At 38.2% G+C, this 22,537-nt stretch overlaps 1 protein-coding gene across 1 annotated transcript in view; it reads right to left on the bottom strand.

Annotated features, from left to right (window-relative positions):
* Positions 1-20,542: 20,542 nt before the first annotated feature.
* The window catches only part of LOC6644394 (protein O-mannosyl-transferase TMTC2), a 28,855-nt gene continuing 26,860 nt past the window's right edge, over positions 20,543-22,537 (bottom strand). Inside the window, exons 6-10 of the mRNA XM_002066631.4 lie at positions 21,822-21,907; positions 21,349-21,737; positions 21,194-21,278; positions 20,978-21,135; positions 20,543-20,914 (exon numbers count right to left, since the gene is read on the bottom strand). Coding sequence (XP_002066667.1) covers positions 20,741-20,914; positions 20,978-21,135; positions 21,194-21,278; positions 21,349-21,737; positions 21,822-21,907 — 892 coding nt within the window. The 3' untranslated portion in view covers positions 20,543-20,740. The remainder of the gene's footprint in view (positions 20,915-20,977; positions 21,136-21,193; positions 21,279-21,348; positions 21,738-21,821; positions 21,908-22,537) is intronic.

A 22,537-nucleotide genomic window follows, 5' to 3' on the forward strand; every position in this document is an offset into this window, starting at 1 on the left:
AATCACGTGATAAATCCACTTTTTATTCGCAACGGTTACTACATATGGTAGAGATAAAATGAACCAGAAATAGGGGACAACTTAATTACGAATATGAAGAGATGCCCACAATTTCAGTTACTTCAGACATATACCACAGACTGTGCCATTCCTCATCTTGCCAGTGATATCTTTTATCTACTGCAAAATCCTTTCCAAACACACGCCTCTCGGTTAATTATATGAATTTAAGTTCAATATAGCGTTCTTATAGCTTCTGGATAAACTCACAGCACGTTTGCAGCGCTGTAAATTTGCTTTTTCCTGGGATTTTTTTTTTACGTTGTTTCGTAATTAACAAAAGTGCACTCGCTGGATGGCGATAGGTAAAATAAGGATGGGAATGGCTCAATTACATGGCATGCAAGGCTGCGTAATGAGCTCCATATGCCAACGTGTGGCCAGTCATTGTTTATTCCCCCCTCGCCCCCTCCACTAACCAAATTAAATTACAATAGTTTAAGAAGACATTCGAGGGAGGGCAAATGGCTGGATTTCAAGTAATAGCATAATTAAATTGACACACAACAGGGCCAAAACGTTGTGTCAAGTTACCGCAAGCAACAGCCACAAAACAGCAGGAGGTCTAGCTGCTATCTTTAACATTTTACAATTTGTGGTTGCAAAAAAAAAACCCCGTTTAAGGTGACCGCCGACATTAGGATACCCTGCTGCACAAACTAGTCCACCACATTAATTAAATTAATCAAAATCAAAAATTGAATTGCTATTAACTTAGTTTTGGTGTCTGTTGAAATCGAATACTAAAAATTGAATATAGTTTAAACAGTCATTTCACCTATAGTTCAATGGACTCTTTAATACAAGGTATAGAAAATACATAGATGCGAAACTTTATGCGAAATTCCTATGTAAACATGTAAATTTACAAGGACATAGTCCAACAACAACTGCAAACACCAAACACAACAGGTGATTTTGAATTATGACATCAAAAACAAAAATTTAAAAAAAAAACGACATTAAAAAAGTAAAATAGTTCGTTGTGTTTATTAACATTTAGTTTTTATGTTCAAACAACATTTATTTGACAAATGCTTAAAATTCTCATAAAAAAAAATCAGCAGCAGTCGTCACAAATAAAATATTTATATTTTGGTAATAATTAAAAAATTACCTACAGCAGAAAAAAAAGTTAGTTCATATCGTTGAGCAACATTGAGTAAAATTTTTTACAAAAATTGTTCTGTGGTTTTAGAAACGTTAGTTTTCAGTGAAGAAATAAATCAGTTGTATAAAGGTATTCAAATTAGAAGTTCATATGTTCTCAAGATTGCAAAGTCATCTAGCCAACTTAGACAAATTACTTTAAGAAGTTTGTAAATACAACTTGGGATAATTCCTTTTCCTATGGTCTGACTTAGAGTACGGTGGTCAATACTTCTTTTAAACGATTGTGAAACACATTGTCACAAAAATATCCATCAGGGTTGTTTTCAACATGTGGTTTTGATTCCAATTAGAATTCTAAATTGAAAATGGCTTTAAAATGGGCTTAACCGTTTATTTAAGATGCATCCTATCAGATTGTTTATTAATTATGCACCACCTTTGTTAAACCCTCAATCGGTCTTGACTCATCTAACTGCTCAGAAATAACTTTAGACGGACTATTAGTACACTGTACAATGATAAATGCATTCATTGAAAGAAAATAACAAACTCTTTGGGCACTTCAGAAAATTATAGAGAAACCAACAACCTTTTCGTTCAATAGACGAGCAGCCAAAAACTCAAAAATGTCGATAAATCTAGCCCTGATATTGTTGTTAAGGTTAATCTGATTACCTTAGGTTGCATTCCTACATATGCATATATTTGATTCAAGAAATTGCCTCTACCTAACAATAAGCTTATTAAACTATACAATATAAGAACTTATCAGTAATTTAATATTCAATATTATGTTCGACATTCAGTTTTGTTAGAGCTTTAAGACAGATCAATAGGTCCTATATTATACAACAAAGTATTATATTCTAATTCCACGCACTTGGGAGATGTGTAACGCTTCTATTTCTGATCAGTGTTAGAGTATCCTGTTTCGACTTATAAATTTACACAAAATTATTTCACATAGTGCACTTATCAATTTGCATATAAAGACCGGAAAATCTGTAAAAGTTTTTAAGTTTACAGATATTTTATTATAAACATAATTTCCAAGCAGTTTTCATAGTTTGATACTCAGTGCCGAAATTGAGCTCTCTTTGAATACTTCTATATACTTCTAATATAAATATATTTTGACCTAAAATTAACCCTTTTTGTTTTTCCGCTTTTGTCTTAAGCCGGGCCTATTTCTCTCGGGAAGACGCCGGGGATTTAGTCCCCCCTAAATCTATTCCAGGGTTTACTCTTCACAGCACATTTGTGCTGTGGGGTCATGCTTTAAGGCTAATCTTTGTTCTTTCCAATAGAGTTTTAGCCTAATTTGGTTTTCGGTCTGTAAGTTTTTCTTCCGTTCTATTCACGGCTTGGATTGCAATAGATGGAATGCGGGGAGCCCGAACGTCTGTATGGAGTAAGGCTTAATAAGTATAACGTTAATTGAGTATGGTAATTCACTTAGCTGCGGAAAAGGGAGAGGCCTTTCTTTCTGAATGGAGGCCTGTTTATCGTTTGCTTTTAATCTTAAACGATTTTGTTTTCTCCTGTCCAGCGGGAAATCTGTGTGAAGGAAGAGATTCATCATGTTTGCGTAGTAGTTGCGCCGGCCGCGTTGCCTTCAGGCTGTTGCAGTTGGCGACGGAGACTGAGTGCGACTCCTCCGCAGCTGGCAGCAGCAGGACATTTTTAATTAAATTGCATTTCCGCTTGGGAAATTTTTTATGAAGCAGCAGGAAAAGCAGGAAGAGGGAGAGCATTTCACGTTTGCCTTTGCTGCTATTCGCGCTTCTTTCTTGGTCCCTTCCTCATGGAGTCGTTGCTTTTGTGCTTATTTTTATGCCGCTGCTACTGCTGCTGCTGCTGCTGCTTCATCATATCCGTCGTCGTCGGCGTCGTCGTACCGAATCTAGGGACTTGGTACACGCAATCACAGTAGTTTTGCGCCTGCGGTAAACTTGGCATGGGCTGGCGGTGGGTGGGAGGCGTTAAAAGGAAGAAGACTCGCATGTAATTCAATTTTTTTTTTCCTTTCGCTGTTTTATCCTTCTCATTCGTTTTGTTCCCTCCTCCTCATCCTCATCCTTGGCTTTGGCAATCCAACAAAGAAGCATTTATTTTGCGCTCGGCTTTGTATGCGCATTTCTTTGTTGCATACAAACTCAATATTCCCTGGACTTGATGTCCTTTGTAATGCATCCGCTTTGGTCTCGGAGAACGAAGCAACGACTGTAAAGCCCGACTCGTTGACGGTCTGGCTGACTGACTGACTGACTGGCAGCACAAATCCAGGCAGCAACAACAAGCTTTAACATCAAACTTAATGACTTTTGGGCCAAAAAGCTAAATTGCACAAAGTGCTTACATCGAATCATTTGCTGCTGCTGCGACTCCACCTCAAGCCTCCACCAAGTTGAAATTCCAAAACTGCCTAAATTAAGTTGCTTTATTAACTCTAGTAACTAGGACCTTAATTAAATGTTTTTGCCCATAACAGGGGTAGCTGAAATTTTCTATTAATCCCTTATTTGCAAAAGGAGAAATCTATTTCGCTTTCCACTTTTTATTTCATTGATTTTATGTGAGAATTTATTCTATTAAATGGGGCATAAAAACAAGTACTAAAGGAACAATTCAATCAATGATTGAGTAAAAGGAACGAATGCTGCCTAATTTTCAATAAAATACTGTTTTGTTGAGTTATTCGAATAACCGAAGTTTTCAATGCTATGTAATTGCTTTTAAGTTCGTATTTTGCTTTTGTGGTAAAATATTGTGTTTGATTGGACCTCTATAAATAAACTATTTTCAATTGACCTCAAGCCGGCTAAAACTTAGTTTTAATTAATTTCAATTAAGGTCTAGAAATCTGTCCTTTTTTGGCTTTATGTAGTTTGAATTCCCAACTACTTTTGGCAAATCCTTAACAAAGTCTGCTGATGATCAAACTTAGTGGTTCTTAAAATAACTAAACAGACAACCTATGATTATTTTATTAATTAGTAAGATTTATTGGCTTCAAGCCGGTAAAAAACCCAGGGTTAATTATTTTCATTTTAAGGAGTGAAGTTTCCGATTAAACTCTGTCATTTCCTGTGACTCCTTTTCAATCATCGATATTTAGATTTCAATCGAAAAAATATATCAACAGTTGAATTCTAACTTAAAATAAATACCAGATATACATATTCCCATCTTCTTAGTAACAACCATCCAACTAGAATTTAGTTCATAAAAAGCTACTGTAGACCAATTTCACACAATTACCAACAATTTGGTGACTTGCCAGAGGATAAGAACGAGCACAAACGAAATGAAAGAAAATCTGCTCATATTGCTAAGTGTCAGATGTTGTTTGCTCGAAGGTTTCGCTGACTGGGTTAGAGGGGCTAAAATGTAATGAAAAACTCATAACCTGTGGCTTTCTGTCATGCGGTCAGACTCAACCGCTCAGGGAAAGTTGTGCCAAAAGGGAAACCAGCGAAGATGAGTGCCAAGCTAGCGAGAACCCAATGGAAATTAAGCTACCAACAATTTGTTATGCTCGTGTATTAGAAATTCATTTCAGGATCGGTTCAAATCTTATTTTAAGATTCTTTTCTTTAAACCTTTTTAAAGATCTATTTTGGTGCCTTTATTCTTTTGACTTAGCTTCTATATTTTGAATACACTTAACTGCAGTATCAGAATGTTTTAATAGGCACTTACACTTTCCATTGTCATGTAGCTGTTCCGAAGAATATATTACAATTATCTTCCATATAATTCACAGTTCAGATCAAAGAGAAAATACGAAAACTTGGTTGTGCAATTTAGTTATGATTCTCAACTAGTTGTAGCGTTTTCATAAAAATCAGCTAATGATAGAATTTGGTGATTCTTGAAATAGAAAACACAAGTAAATTCACTAATACATTTATTATCACTTTTGAAATGCAAAAATAAAACCTCAAACATTCTCATCGTTATCGGTAGAAGAAGTAACCCAAACGTAACAATAATTTTTTTCCAACTGGGTTAGTTGAAGACGAAGACAAAGAAGTGAATGTTTTCCCTTTTGGCCTTTCGTTTTGCTGCTGCTGTTTCTCAGATTTCATGGCCAAAGTTCACTAGAGAAATTGAAACCCTCGGGCTACTAAATGCCGCACCCCACCTCGGCCATATCTTGGTTCCTTCATTCTGTGACAGGACAAAAAAAAAGTTATCTGCCTAGCGAATGCGTTGACAACTAAATTCGATATCGATTTGATTTAGTTAAATGTTGAAATGTCCCCCATTCAATGGCGGCCACGCCCCTTCTGGCTATGAAATTTTCCCATGATTGTCGCCTTATGCTGCGAAAACAAAGAACACAAAAGCAAATACAAGTAAGTATAGGAAGGGGAGGCTAAATGTTAGATAAGCCCAAAAGAAAAACACAAAAATTGAAAGACAAGACAAAACCTCAAACTCGAATAACTTGCCTCGAAGAGGAAGAGAGAATTGCCCTTTGGCTAGGGCTTGAGAGCTCTGCAAAAATAGATTTTGACTTTTTTCCCAGTTAACTATATACACACACACACACACTCAGACTCAGCTAGAAACGTTGTTGGCATGCCTAAATCAAAGTGGGCCAAAATGCACATGTTCTTATTCTGTATATCCATTTGACACATTTTCTATGAAATGCTATCTAAATACAGTTTTCCAAGTCATATGCAAATTATAGCAGAAAAGCTTCCATTCTATCAACTCTATCTTAGTGGGCTGCTTGATAATTTTCTATGAATTTTGTCAAATTGAATGGATTCTTCATTTGGCATACAAAACTCTACAATAGAAATGGTTTTGTTTTTGCTTTTTATTTTAATTACTTGAATTTGGACTTTAAATTTCGATGGAGTTGTATAAAATCTGACAATGAATCCAATTTTTATTTCACTCGATCAAATAATCAACACAAAGAGAGCCACCAAGACAAAAGATTGGTTAAGAACAGATTTTTTTAAAGAATTATCTAATTATCTTTATGGATAGAGGTGACTTAAAAATTTCAGTGGCAAAGTGTATTAATAATCCTTATTGGAAAAGCTTTAACTTTTGTTTGTTACGCCCCTGGTATATTCTGGTTCCTCAAGCTGAATTTTTATCTGCATTTCATTTATTTCATAAACAAGAACAACAGCAAAGAACATGAGCCAAGCCAGAAATTAACATAGGACTGAAGTTTCGCATAGACCAGAATACGCCTACACCTACAGAACATAACCCACACATGCGGATAGGACGTGGACATGGACATGGACAGAAAGAAAGAGACAGGAGGAAGAGAAGAGGAGGTAGGAACCGAAATACGAAAATGTTGTTGCTGTTGGCCGCAAACGTTTTGGCATAGATATAAACAAGGTGGTGGCTGGGAGTAGGAGTAGGGGATGAAGGGTAAACCCAACAGATGCCATCAAGCGAATTAAAACCAAATCACTTACAAGCGGCCAAAAGTGTTAACGTGTAAATTTCCATTTACCAAGATCGAAGCGCTCTGATACCAACCTACGACCAACAACAACTTGGCCAGACACTATAAACATGCAGTAGTAGGTAAGAGCGGGGAGAGGAGAGAAGCCAGGGCGAGGAGTTACCTGGACTCTGTTTTCGTCTGGCCATGAGTTAAATACGAGCAAGCGAGAGAAGAAAAGGGAGAAAATGGAGCTAAAAATAAAGCTCTCTAGTGAAAAGGCTCAGAGTGAGGAATATTTAGAAAAAGAAATAAATGTGTTATGTGTGTGTGTGTGAGAGGGAGAGACAGCGAGAATGATAGAGAACGGAGAGGTGGGGGGTTTAAACATTTACATGCATAAATAAGTAGTGGGAGTGGGAGTGGGAATAACAGTTAGGGAAAGATAGGAAGAAGAACTCTTGGCTCGGCAACACTTCTTAACTCAATGAAATCTCCTGCAATTTCGTAAATTAACACTTCGGTTGCTAGGTCCCTACAAGCGGCGAGGCGAGGGGCAAATTGAGCTGCGAAAATGACACAGATACATGGGCAGGAAGGGGGAAATAGAGTTCGAGTGTAAAGCACTGGGATAGACATTCTCGCACTTACTTCCGTATCATTGAAGCTTCATGCCTCGCACGACATGTGAGGGTGCAAGAATGCCAGGAGGAAACGAAACGAAAAGGAAAAAAATCGTCTCCAAAAGCAGCGGAAACAATCTGCCAGGCAGCAATAAACACAAGCCCCCCTCTACCACATCACACATATCCACCGATCCACCCATCCCACCCAACGGCAGTTCTTTCAATTTTTTGGAATTTGCATTTTCACTGAAATTGATATTTTTTCTTATTTGCGTGTGCGTGTGTGTGTGTGACTCTATGTAACTACCCCGAAAGGCAAATTTGAAAAAAAGAAAACGCGAGTAAATTATGGGAGTCTAGAGAGTGAGAATCCTGGCTAAAGAGATGGTGGTGTGACTTTGAATTTCTCAAAACCGACTAAGCAAATCGATAGAGGAGAGTTTCGATTTCAATATCGAATAAAGCCTATAAGGGCATCAAACGAACGATTTTTCAATTTTTAGTTCTGCGCGATTGTCTCAGAAATTCGAAACAGATAGAAGAATCACATCGATGTTTAAGATCATAGTTCTTATAAAACTTTACTTTAGGAACAGCAATATTTTTGGAGAATATCGATAAATTATATTGACAATTATTAATTCGAAATATATAGAAGACTCACATCTATGTTTAAAACATCGATAAATTACGTTGATTATTAACTAACTTTAAAGTGCGAAATATCGATTTCAATTTTTGTTTAATCTTCTTCACGCGTTCATCTCTATTTGTAAAAGACACCGCCCTATTGGCACTTCATTTCAAAACGCCTCAGCACACTTCTCTGTATGTATGTACATACATACCTATATTCGTTTTCCTATAACTATAGCCTTACCCATTCACATTCACATCCACAATCACAATCACATTCACATTGCAATGCATCGCATGTCGATGTCGTTTTGTGTCCTTCGCTTGGCGTTTTGTCGCTCCTGATATCGAAATCTGTTTTATCAGCTTCGTGTTGCTGTTGTTGTTGTTGTTGTTATTGGGAGTCCTTGCACTTCCTCTTTGGTTCCCTATCTCCCTGGTCGTACATAAATTTATACGCGATTTTGTAATTCCCTTTTTGGTTATAAATTTCGCTACTGTTTCGGTTTCGGTTGAATGCGCTTCATTCCCCTGGCTTCGACCAACTTTTCCTCATCCAGCCACTGTGGTTGCAATCAGTTTATCAGTTTATTTGTGTACTGAAGAGAGATGGGTGTTATGTTGCAGGGATCCGTACTGTGGGAATGGTTGTGTATGTGTGTGTGTGTGTGTGTGTGTGTGTGGGTGAATGTGTGTATGTTGGGTGTGAATATGCATATCTGTTTGTATTTGGAGTGTGTGTTTATTTGTTATATATGCAAACATATAGTAAGGGAACGAGCACTGAATACTGTATACGAGCAAGAGTATTTCGACGAAGGACTCATCGTTTGTAGTTGCTATTGTTGTTTACTCTGAGAATTACACATCAAAGTGACCAACGATATCGCTGTAACGATTCCAATTAATGCCAAATGCAAGAGTCTCTTTGATATCTAATGTCAGTAAACTCAAATCAAGAAAAAAAAAAAGCGAAATATATTATTACAATAATAATGTCCGGATTTGGCCAAACTTTACTGAAAAGGTTTCTTACCTAAATTGTCCTTGAACTACTTTTCTTGCCCCTTCAGCAATCTGCCAAAATGTAATCTGAAAATTGTTCACCTAATGCGATAAGTAGTACAATTTAAGCCGATTTTAAGTTGGCTGGAAGGCGACAATTTATGAAAATGCAAGAGCTCATGTGTGACTAACCAATCCACGGAGTCACCGTTTGCTTTAAGATGTTCTGTGTGTGTTAATTTGCCGCAGTCATGAGCCTCCTCCGTCAAGAGTGGAGTAAAGTGTTGGGGTAGGCCACTTGAAGCGCGTTGCCGCGAAGTATGCAACAAATTTGTTGCCGTTTTAATTCTTTCTGTCAGCTTACGCTCGAGCGCCTGTAACCTGCCAGTGCTCGCTCCCCTTGCCACTGTCGACATGTGCATACATATATACTTTTTTTGCATGCAACATGCTAGGTTTTCTAATTGTTGTTTGGCCTCGAGTGGCAGGCTGCAGGAACAAGTTGAGTCCAGTCCAGTCCTGGCAGTGCATAAATTAGAAATTGGCGTCCAAGAATGGGCCCGAGTGAGATTTCCCTTTTCGCATACATGTACATGTGTACATATGTATATGTATATGGTGGTGGTGGTAGGTAGATGTGCTTTGTGTACACACAAATTACTCCAGCTACAACAACAACTCCAAGTTCCCCCCATTTTCAAGTTGCATGTTTTGCTGCAAATACAAAAAAACGAAAGGGGTTAACCAAACGAGTGAGCATTGTTAACAGGCTTGAGCCTTAATTGGCAATGCCTTTGCTTGTAGCTGATTTCATTTGCTTTATTTTGTTTAATTAATAAACACACTTTGATTAGCCCAAACCTCAAATACATACACACATACATACATACATATGTATGTACATGCTTGCCCAACCTTAACTGACCTAACTTTATTTAACCTGACTTACTAACCCCATTCCCTGTGACCCCATCGCTCAGTTCTTCGTTTTGTATACTATCATCATTAGTCTTCCTTCCTCGGCTACTGTCTCATTTCACTTCTCGACAGACAACTTTCATTCTCTAGCTTCGTCCTCACTCCTATCTCTCTGTCTCCCTCTCTTCATATAAAAATCACCATTATTTGTTTAGCTGTCAGATTAGTTTTACTTGTTGACGTGTTGTTTCTTGCTCGCGTTGTCTTGAACTTGCTGGACGACTACTCGAGACTGAACGAAATGTTCTGGTAGGAGGCATCTCGATTAGAAGTTTGTGTGAAGACTATTAATCGGCCATTAATTGTTGTTTGATGGCCAAGTAAAAGAGAAATCGTTTGTTTTTCACACTTTTTCGCCAATTTGTCGGTTTTATTTTTCATTAATCATTAAAAATGTTGTTATAACAAAACAGTTCTGGGAGGAAAGAGCATTATTTGGTATCAATTTTATAATTTTACCCTTTTAGTGAAAATTTATAACAGTGCTATGCGAAAAATCGAAAAATGAAGTGGTTGGAGAATCTTTATGAAATTTTCTATCCCCATAGAAAGGGACAAATTGAGTGTTGGAAGATTATGTATTTGTGTATATTGCACAAATGTCATTTATCTATGCATTGAAACAAAAAAAAAACAGCGTGGAACATTCAAAAATATAATGGTCAAAGACTGAATCGATGATAACATCTTTGATATTTTCAAATCATTCAGATTCAGAATATATCCAGACATCGGAGGGCTATAAAGCCGTTATGTTTTATCTTTCTTTTTACCAACAACCAGAAGTAAGTAGTGTTTTTATATAGAACCAGAGGGCCGGGGCTAACTTGGACCGCGTCAAAGTTTGTATACCCTTGCAACTTTTTTGGTAACTTTTTCCTTACCTATAGCCATCAAAGTGGAAAAACGTTTAAGCTAAAAGGGCTAATGTGTCCGAAAGAACGGCCTACAATCTTAGCATAGGAAATAACGAAGATATGGGAGCTATATGATATAACTACCCGATCCTTATCAAATTTGGCACAGTCATTAACAGATATATTAAACTAACAAATGTTTAATTTAAAAGCAATCGCGTCAAAAGTAACGAAGTTATTGACAAAAGTCACTGTTTTCGAAAGATCGTTCCTATGGGAGCTATATGATATAGTCACCCGATCTTGATCTTCAATCAATTTGGCACAGTCGTTTATATGTGTAATTAACTCACCAATATTAAATTTCATGACAACAGCTCAGAAAATAACGAAGTTATTGAGAAAAGTCACTGTTCGTGACTTTGCCATTTGTATGGGAGCTATATGATATAGTGATCCGATCCGGCTGAATCCGAGATATACAACGCCTGCAGTATATACAAGCCTACATGCAAAATTTCAGCTTTGTAGCTCTTTCGGTCTAGGAGGAGTTTGCGTTGATCCAGACAGACGGACGGACGGACGGACATGGCGATTTGAACTCGTCTCATCGTGCTGATCAAGAATATATATACTTTATATCGTCGGAGATGCTTCCTTCTATGCATTGCACACTTTTGACCAAAATTAATATACCCATTTTGCAAGGGTATAAAAATGTTTTCATATAGAAATACACCAAAAAGGTTATGTAGAGCAAGAATTACGTATACGCAGGGTGGGGCATATATGCGTAAGGCATAAGGACGATAATTCTTATACATTTCCATTGGGAAATATTTTCCTGAATGATCAAACTTATTTATTACTTCTACACAAGATTAAGAATTGCTTGACACCGCTTGACAGACAAATGAAAAAATTGACAAAAATAATTGTTCTCCGTTACAAGGCAAGGAGAAGTGGCTTAACGGATTAATCCTACGATTGAATAAGTACTTTGAGTATTTTTTAATCATTCTCTAAGATGTTTTAAATATCATCTTTCTTTTGTGACTCATACTCTTAAATTTGAAATTCCAGTTCCGTTTTTAATGTCTTGCATTAGAACAGGCATGCATATGTATGTATAGTGAGAACATCTAGTATTTTCTGTTTCCTCACTTTAATAGAGCCATTAAATTTCATGTTCACTCATGTCCACTTCTAAATGCTCCGACCAAAGAGCAACAGCAGCAACAGCAACAGCGGCAAACAGGAAAAATTCTTTCACAAAAACACACGACAAAAACTTAATCGCTCGTGTAATGACTGCATTCGACTTTTGTAATTAGCAGACCGTCATCGAGCTACCACCTCTCTTCTATCCCCACTTCCCTCCCTCCCTGCAACCCTTCAGTCTACGAATAAATATTAATTTGCCGTAGCCCCATACCCGACTTGGCCCCCGCCATTCTTGTCATTCTCTTTCGCTATACGCTTTTTGGACTGGCATAAAATTTATGTGCAACGAACAACAAATTTTCACTTATTGCAAGCAACAGAGCAGAGAAGAGCAGAGAAGAGAGATAGCTAGAGAGAGAGAGAGAGAAAGAGATGGAAGAATGCAATAGTATATGTTGGGGCCAACTGTACTTTGGAAGAGAGAGAGATAGAACTTGTGTTGTTTGTGTCCCGTTAGAGCTGCTGGTTGGTGCTGCTTCGTGACAAGAGCCCGCGAGAATGCTATAAATTTTGTATTTAATTTTCAATTCGTTTTACTTTTATTTGGCCAAGTTCCAAGCTACTTGAGAAACCATTTCCGTTTAGGCATGGAGCGGTACGGCGAAGGGGGAGGGCAACCGAAGGGTGAGGGCATTCTTAATGGTGCACGTCCAATTTGATTACAACTGTCATCTGTTTGTGCAGAAAGAAGGAGCAGGAGCAGCAGCAGCAGCAAAAGCACTGCGCGGTAAGGAAAATAACAACTAAAATTCCGCCACCGCCTAATGAAGTAATTTCAATTAGGGCAACATAACGAGAGAAACCCGAAAGGAGTAAAAAACCTTGGCACTTCTGTTCGGTTTCTTTCTATATGTACTTGCCCATTCCATGCAACTCCATTCAAAAAAAATTTGACCGTTTTTTGGCGACCTTTGCGGTGTGTTTTCTGAGGGCGTAAAGCAAAAGAATGAAGAGCGCCATGAAAATTTACGCCATTCACTTAATTTGCGTACATTGACCCAAATCAAATGGTTGACAGGTGGCATTTTAGTCGCGGCTTGGTTTTAATGTTTTATCTACGCACCAGCTTAATTATGTTAATTTTTTGCGTATCGGTTAATGTTTTATCTGGGTAATGCAACGAAAGATCGTACGAAAAATTGTCAAAATTTAGGTTTCCTCGAAATCAATATAACTTATACAAAGTGGACTATCCATATTCGATTCTCTATATCTTTTAGAAAGTTAAGTCAAGGAGACTTAAGTCATAGCATGACTGATGTCAAAAAGTTGTATAATAAAACTTATTTCTAATTTCGCGTCCACCAAAAATCATGAAATAAAAAGTCATACTTTGGAATAGTCCCTAGAACTCCAAAAATATTAGAAATGTAATTCCAATCAGCGCTTTGTGGGGATTGAAAAATATCATCCCTGTGTATTAAGAACTTATATCGCAATTCTTTAGATAGTTTGATTAATGTTTATAACCTTGAAAGAGTTTAAGATAAAAGGAAGGGAAAACGAAAGCATCTTCTACCTAAAGTAATTATTGAATTCATATGTAACATTTAATATCGATTTACTTGTCAACATTCGTTTAGTTTTTTTTAAGGTTTGTCAACTGTATGATGTATGTACCTTCCAAAAGAAAGATTCGATCGAAGTAAACATTTTGGTATCTGATGAATTAAACATCAAAATTTCATACTATGTATATAAGCCACCCTAAAAGTTACACTTCAAAGATAAAAAGGTGTAAGAAATATTAATTGAATAACACTTTTAGGATAAAATCTTCAAAAAATATGAAAAACCTCTCCGTTCTGCAACGCCCAGTTTTACATTTCCTTTAAGAGAATTGAGTTTGATTTCAAATAGTTTGTATCTGTAGATACAAAATAAAAAATTATATTTTTCAACTTTGAAATTTAAGTTCTAACCTTCTTCCTGTCGCCTTTTTGTCATCATAGAGCTGCTGCCAACCGAATGAAAAACACTCAACAAAGGTTAACCATTTCTCAAGCAGTCAAAACAGAGTTTAAAATATGGATAAATTTGAGGTAAACAATGCTTATATACATTTTAAATATCTTAGTCAAACCATTCCAGGCTATACATGTTTACACACATATATGGGCTAAAAAGAGCGAACAAAACGCTGTTAGCTTCATTAAAGGCGGATGAGTGACTAAGTCCAAAAGATCGACTATAGAAATGATGAGCAGACAGATACAGAGAACGGGGCAAAAGCAGTAAAATAGAGAAAGCCAGAGAAAGAGTGTGAGAGAGAGAGAGAGAGAGAAAAAAGAGAGTTGAACGACAAAGTTTACATGAAAGATTTAAGCAGCTTAGCGAGTGAAAGACTCAGAGGAACGAGCAGCAGAATTCTAGTCGGTCCCCGGTTCTCTGTCGAGGTAAAAGTTTTGTGTCTAGAGCTGGCTTAAAAACGTTTCCTTCGACTTGTTCTTTTTTGGGGGTAAAAGTACTTGAGAACATATTTGCTATCAGTTGGCGTCCAGTTGCTAGTGTCTGTCTATTTGTCTGTCTGTCTGTCTGTCTGTTTGTTTGTTTGTTTGTCTGTTTGCTACACTTTCGGCAAGTTTTTGCCAGCCAATTTTTCTGTCCTGGCTATAATTTGGTGTGGTTGGCAGCGCTGCCAAGTGTTGCATCCTGTGTTTCCTGTTGATAGTCATTGGCGTGTAAATTTCTCATCCTCTCTGACTCAACGACTCACCCTCTGTCTCTTTCCTATTTCTATTTTCTTTGCTTCTGTTTAACAAAGTCAAACAATTTCATGCAATTAAAAGCGTTTTTCATTAAAAATGCAAATTTTCAAAATGCAAAACGAACTCGAGTCACGTCACATACATACTCGTACATGAAATGGGGAAAAAGGGAAGCATCCACTTGAGTTTCCCCCTCCCCGCCACCCTCCTTAAGTTGAGTGTGTTTGAGTTGTTCTCAGTAAGTGGGCGAAGCGGAGTGAACCGGAGTGCTGATAGAGGGAGGTCTCAGGTACTTAACTTGATGTCACCAAACAAAAGCATTTTGTTTCAACATGGTGCAGAGAGGTTAGAGGTTTATGCATTGCTGGAGCCTGCTTAAAAGCCGCTTGTCTTGTAAACAATCATAAAAAATCATAATAAAATGCCATAAAAGTTAAAAATGTGTCGGTGTTGAGAGTCGCCCTACACCCAGATACAGCTCCATCTCCACGTTCTCCTCATCCAGCTTCAGCTGTGCATTCAACTCATTGTCTGGTGCAATCCCCCTTCATCCTACTGCTTCTCTAGAATCTCTGCACTCTGGCCTGCCATTGTCATGCTTGTGTGTTCCTAATGTATCCTCTGAAGACTTTGTTACGTTTGACAATTTGAAACGAATTCTCGTTCCTTTTTTCTTTTTCCTTTTGGTGGACAGTTGATAGGAGATTTTAGGTTGCAGGTTGCATTGTTAGGATGGGAATTCCATATTTATTTTATGTGTAACTGTTTGATGCTCTTTACATTTCAGCAATCCTTTTTTATGTTCCAAGTTTTTTCATATTTTTCTTAATTATTTAACAGTTGCCTGTTTTAGCATTTCAAATTCTCGACCTTCCTTGATCCTCTCTGTATCTGTTTAAACTTTAAGACTTTATCGATAACTACAGTAACTGTAAATCCACTTTCTTGGACTTTCTTTCTCTCTATTTCTTACTTCTTTCATCTCTTTGGCATTTTGCACTCCTTTTGTCATTTTCTATTAGCTATTAAGATGGCTTCGAAGTTTTTTTTCACCAAACATTTTTAGCTTGTTTGTAAAGTGGCTTATAAACTCATTGACAACACTCTCTCAAGCCAGCTCTTCACCTTGACTTTGCTTGCTCGGCTGCTGTGTTTAAGCTTTGCTTGCCATTTAGCTTAAGTACAAAAGCAGTCGAAGTTCCCCACGTTGGGCGCCAACTCTTAGGCGCTTATTATTAGTGTGGATGTGTGTGTGTGTGTGTGTGTTTGTGTGTGGGTGTTTGGGTGTGTGTTTACCTTTTGAACTTCCTTTCTGACTTACGCTTCATTGACAAGCGTTTAGCGTAAAAGTTTTTCACGGAAAACGTCCAAAGTGAAACGCATTCTGAATTTAATTTTCAACTTGTCTGACATTTCTAGTAATTGAAAGCACAGACATTGACACTTGACACAACGAAACGACCGGACGGACTGAGGTCGGGTGACTGGGTGAATGTAGGGAATAAAGAGAATGGCGCTGCGTATGGCGCATTACTAATACGCAGTGTGTGACAACCACAAGAGACAATTTGGCAGCTGCCAAAAAGGGGTTTTCGGCAGCCATAGGCAGACCGAGGCAGGCTGGCAGGCGGCAAACCGGAAAGTCAGTCAGATGCCTTTGCCAGTGCAGTTAAACATTTTGCAGTGTCAGGAACACGCACGCACACACACAAAAAAGAGAATGGCTAGAGATGTGGTCGTGAGAGAAACAGCAATTCTCAATTGAAAAAATCTAAGAAAAAAATCCTATATAAAATGTACAACACAGCGAAATGTTCCCTCAGAGGAAGTAAGGTCTGAGATTTTACTTTTCGACAAAGAAAAAAAAAGAAATTCAAAAAGGGTAAGCTATGGAAAAATAAATATTATATACAAAAAATAATTATTTACATATCTTTAAAGTGATTAGATCATCAACTAGCAAGTTCAAATTTTTTATAAATATTAGTATATGCAAATAATCAACCAAAGCAATTCCGGGATAACCTTTGTTTTATCAACCTCCTCAGAATACCATATAATTATAACAATAAATATTTAAACTCTAATGTATGTTTGATAACTGAGATATCTCAGTCACATGGAGCATCTCGTTGTGTCTTCACGCGTTCATCTTTAAATAGAGAAAAATCTAAAGGCATTTTTACACACATTCACACACACAAACAGGCATTGTAAGGGTCGATCTAGGAAAAACCAAAAATCGAGAGGGAAGGTGGAGATGGTGTGTGAGGAGGATTGTTCGTACGTTGGTTGGCTCGTTGCTCGAGTGGCCGCAGGGCAATTGGATATAATTTCTAATTACACGCTTGGACGGACTTTTTACTGTCAGCTTAGTTTACTGATGTCTCTATATTTTGTTCAGCTGGAGCTGTGTTTCCCCTCTTTGGCTGCTGCTGCGGCTCTTGTTGCTGTGTGTTCCATGTAATTTGTTGAATGTACAAGTGTAATTTGGCATTTTGATTTTTAATTGTCTGGCCATACAGGACAAATAATTTGCTATAAACAACAAGTGTAATTGTTGTGAAATTTGCATATTTTACTTTTAGATTTGAGGGCGAAAAAAAGTTGCATAGACTTCAGTTTCTTCACTTAAGCACTTGAACACGCGCCAGCGCCCAAAATTATGCAACAGATTCTGAGCCATCAACGGCAGTCAGTTTATTTTTGTGCAATTACAAAATGCAACAGCAAAAATAGTCAGAAAAGAGTGTCACAAAAACAAAAAATAAACACACAAAATGGAAAGACGAGTGAGAGTGAGTGAGATAGAGAGAGAGACAGAAAAGAATCGCGTACATCGTAGTCGCTGCTGTCGTTGTTCCAACAGCAGCTTCAACTGTGCTGTCAACTGTCAGAGACAACATTTTTCCCATGCAAGTGGCATGAGGCGTTTCTTCTGTTGTTGCTGTTTCACGCCATTATATTGCAATATGATTATTATGCGAATGCAAAAGTGTTGACGTTGTCACGTTTTGTTGCATGTCAAGTAGGTAGGAACCAAGACAACAACAACAATAAAAGAAAATAAAAACCGAAAGGAAAAAACCAGAAGAGCAGGCACCAACATCTGAAAATGAGAAGTGAGTCGTACGCTAATTAGTTGCACTTGAGTGCAAAAAGCAGAAGCGCAAAATTATAATAATGTTTTTTTTTTCTCTTCTGAAAAGTTGAAATTAAAGAAAGGCTTTAGTTTTAAATCCAAGCTGCTTCTAGAGTATTATATACCTTGAATCATATAATGTGGACACCAAGCTATTCAACCATCTCAGCTCGACATTTTGTTGGCAATTTCCTTTTGTATGTTTTTTGTTATAATGCCACGATCAGTCACAACGTTGGGCGCCAAAAACCAAGAAGAACCACCTAAGCCAGATTTTTTATATTCCTCTTTTAAATACATTTAACAAGTTCTTCAACGTTTTTGAAAGCAAAAAACACAAAATTGCTACACATGTCTTCTGTCTTCGTCTATTTCTAATCTAACCATGTGACTGATAAGTCATGACAACAGCAGCCAGCACCAGCATCAATTTATCTATTGTCCAGCATAAAAAAAAAATGAAAACAGAAAAAGTTGAGAGTTTTTGAAGTGGTCAGGCGGGAGTATTTTGAAGGCTGACCCTCATCAAGAACGATTTAAGAGAGAGCCACAACGACAGAGATAGATAGATATACAAGCAAAGAGTGAGAGAGAGAAAGAGAGAGAGAGAGAGAGAGAGTGGGAGAAAGATATAGAAAGCGGATGAAAAAGACAAAAAGTTTTTCGTTCTACTTTTTGGCAAATGTGCAAATAACAAATGATTTTGGATTTGCCATCACCCACTTGTAAATAAAAGTGGCCTTTCATACCACATCCCACACTCCTATGGTCTCGCTTACTTTGTGTGTAATTTTGTATGTGAGTATGTGTGTGTGTGTGTGTGTGTGTGTGTGTCTGTGGCACCAGCATCATGTTTGTTTGCCTTTGTTTTTTGCTCCTGTCATGGCCGTTGTATGTCCTTTGGCTAAATCAAACGTAAGCCACAATTAAAACATAAAACTACGAAGCGATTTTTTTGTTTTTTCTTTTGGTGTTATGTGTGTGTGTGTGTTTTACACATCAAACAAGGTTCTTTTTTGTTGGTCCGGTCTGGGCTCTTTATGTCCGTCATCTTCAGTGCACACAAAAGTAGCTTGGGGCCATAATTAGCTTGAATTAGTTGCGTCGGCGTGGGTGCATTTGGCAGGTGGTTTACGGTTTCACTTCACTCCACATCGCCACGTCTGTGGCGGGGCGTCTTTAAAGGCTTTTTATCCAGACAGAGAAAGAGTGGACGTTGACGATGTCTTGTCATAAATCCGCGTGCCACTAGCCACTGAGACTGTCAGTAATTAGCGCACTGAACGCCAGTACTTCAGTACTTTCCCCATCTACTTTAACTCACTCTCTCTCTCTCTCTCTCTCTATTGCTTCTCCAGCTAACGAGTCATTTTGTAAGAAAGCCAGACGGCAAAACTGTTGAGGTGCAGAGCGAGAGAGGTTTGCGGGGAAGAAAGCAAAAAGGATTGAGTTGAGAGGCGCCTGCAATTAGTGAGCAGCAATGCTTTTCTCTCTCGCTCCTCAGTCGCTGACGACGAGCACATTTAGTGGCTGGCAACATGACACCGTTTCAGAGGATGCCGTTCTCGTGCAACTGAGTGACTGACGGACTGACACACTGAAGGACAGACTCACTGATACATTCTCGAAAGGCACTCCTTGTGCACGTTCTAGAACAACAACAACAACAACGACAACTACAATAACCAACACAAGCCTCCACTTGACTAGCCAAAACCAATTGGTTGCTGCTGCTGCTGCTCCAGAGTGCACTTGGTCGCTGCTGCCGTCTGCTCCTCTGCCAGCCGTTTGCATGTCAAAAGTCATCACCTTTATCGCTCCGAAAACGAAAGGACAGAGTCAGACGAACCATGAGCCTGCCATTTAGAGCTGTGGCAATATTATGACTGCAGCTGGGAACCTTCAGATATCCTCCAGTTTGCCAACACAACTAGAGCATCTTGGCAAACGGTCTTTTCTTGGAGTATATTGTAATTCATAATCCTACGATTTAGTTGGCATAAGACGCAACGCCTTATTTCCTCTGCTCGGTTGTGGTTTGGCAAACGGCTTAAGTGGTATCGTCTCCCATTCTCATGCTCATCCTCATGCCCATCCTCTCAACATCGAGTTTGGTTTACAAATTTTGACACAGATTGTGTTTGTCCCTGGTATTTTAAGACGTTTTAAGTATTAAATAAACTCAAACTGGTCTTAATTATGTGGAAAGACAAAAAATATTTACTTGACTGACATAATCACTTGGAAATTTGAAATATATTCAAGCCTCAATGAATTAAATAAAATGTCCTTGCCCTTGAAATGAATAACCATTTTGATTTTCAATAGGTTTTGTTTCTGTTCAATTTATTTTATACTTCTCCATTTCGTGTATTATGTATGCTTCTTTGTGTGTTTGGTTTTTTTTTCTCTTTTTTGTTTGTTATATTTTTACAATTTGCTTAAAACAAAAATAATATGTATTACAAATGTACTTTTATAGACAATAATAATGTACAAATCAAAACAAAACAATCAATTAAAGAAGCCACACCACACATTGATTAGGCATAAGTCAATATATGTATACATATATATCTATATATATACCTATATATATTTGGTTTCATTAATTTTGTTGGTATTTACAATAATTTACATTAATAGTTCTTGTTAAGCTTATTACAGGAGGAGTAGGTACAGTCCCAGCCACCTACCCACAATTTGGATATATTTTAATTATTGTTCTCTCCGCTTCCATTTGGTTTAAATTTTTTATTGGTCGCTGAATTTTTTTGTTTTTGGGTTTTTTTTTGTTTGTTTTTTTTTGGTTTGAGGGGGGAAGGTGCGGTTTGGGATTAATATTTATTTACAGGCTGATCTAGTTGTTGATATACAATATATGTATCGAAGTCCTTCGTATAAATTCTGTAGAGTTATCTAACGGTTTATTATAAAAATAACTTTCTTTAGGTTAGAGTTAGCTAAACATTCGTGACACCCAATTTGGCTAGATTGCCTAACGTGATGGCATCTCCTGGTTGAAGTCGCAGAGCTGCTTTGTAGCTGGCCGCCGCATGATGTGTCCGTCCCAACAGATGAAGAATCGCACCCAAATTCGTATGGGCATGAGCATCATCAGGACGCAAAGCCACAGCCTACAAACAAAAGCGAATTAGTTAAACGTGTAATCAGACATCAACATCGATTCGAGCGCTCACCTTTCTATACCAAAACTCTGCATCAACTTTACGTTCAATCAGCCTCAATGCGGTGGCAGCTGCCACTACCAAGGAATAGTCCTTGGGCGCCAATTCGGCAGCTCGTCGATGATAGACAGCGGACTCGTGGTGACGCGATTGCAGTGACAGAAACTCGGCTAAAGTGAGAAGGAAATTGATTTAAATGCGAAACGAAGAGATAATCATGACACTTACCATAATGATGGTAAACGCTGGCCTGCTCGGGAGCCAATTTCAAGGCTCGTTTAAACCACATTTCCGCCTCCGAAGCGCGACTGCTCTGTGAACGATAAAGAAAGGGAAAAATTTAGTTTTTTTCCAACTAGTAAACAGTCTTTAGTACTACTTACATTTCTGGCTAAAGTTATGCCATAGGATAAATGGGCTGCCACTTGATTGGGCTGCAGTTCCAAGGCCTTGCGATGATGCAGTTCAGCCTCATCCCACTGCTGTAGGCGGCCAAAGACATCGCCAATGCGTTGATATAAAATTTCACGTTGCTGTTGGTAGATGGGCAGCGAGGAGAGGGCCTCGCGATAGACGGCCAAAGCACGTTGGAGTTTGCCCTGCTCTACATATAGTGAACCCAATTGTAGATAGGCCGAACTGCGAGCCTGATCGTGGGCCAAACGATCGCGGACCTTAGCACCGTCCAAATTTGAGCCCAGTTGTAGAATTTCAATGGCCTCTTGCCTTTTGCCCAAGGCAATGAATGATATGCCCAGATTTAGATAGGCCACTAATGAAGATAAATACAAGAGAGAAAGAGAGGGAGAGAGGGTTAAGGTCATCAAAGCAATCAAAAGGTAAAGGATTCTCTTACCCGCCAAGTTCGGTCGGAACTGTATGGCACGCTGAAAGCACTCTACGGCTGACTCATAGTCCTGTTGATTCTGATGTAAAATGCCCCTGGAAAAAAGTTGAAAAGTAAAAGTGCTGACATTAATAGACGCTTCTCTTCTTTGCGAATATAGATGAACTTGTCCCACTGCTTCAAACTAATTAGAGCGGCACGATGGAGCTACAAACTTGCTAGAGTCTCCACTTGAATTTATGTAATTAGTTTGCTGTCGCTATTCTCAAAAGCCAACAGCACTTATACAGCGCCTGCGAATGACGCAAAGCGTGGAAAGGTTTGCGGGGGAGCAAAAGGAAAAAGGCATGTAAAATTATACAGCTTACTGATTTTTGGATTATCTTTCAGTGCTCCTCCCCATCCGCCTTGTAGGGCCCTAAGCACCATTGCTACTGATTACTTGATCATCGTGAATAATTCACAAGATATGCAGGAAATGCTCGTAGTGTTTCTGCGGTTCAGGTTTAACAACATTGATTTTCGATTACCCCCTTCTTGGAAAACTGTGACCTGCTTTCAAGTAACACCGAGCTTGGTAGGAAGGGCTAGGCCAAAAACTTCATACACTAATCTGACGTTGACAGACGGAGCAGAGTGAATGGTATAGAAAGGAAAAGAAAAAATGGGGTAAAGCTATGAGCAAAAAAAAAAAAGCTTGCTAAAATGACGCACTGAATATTCAA

The sequence above is a fragment of the Drosophila willistoni genome (assembly GCF_018902025.1).
Source record: "Drosophila willistoni isolate 14030-0811.24 chromosome 2R unlocalized genomic scaffold, UCI_dwil_1.1 Seg167, whole genome shotgun sequence".
Lineage (NCBI taxonomy): Eukaryota > Metazoa > Arthropoda > Insecta > Diptera > Drosophilidae > Drosophila > Drosophila willistoni.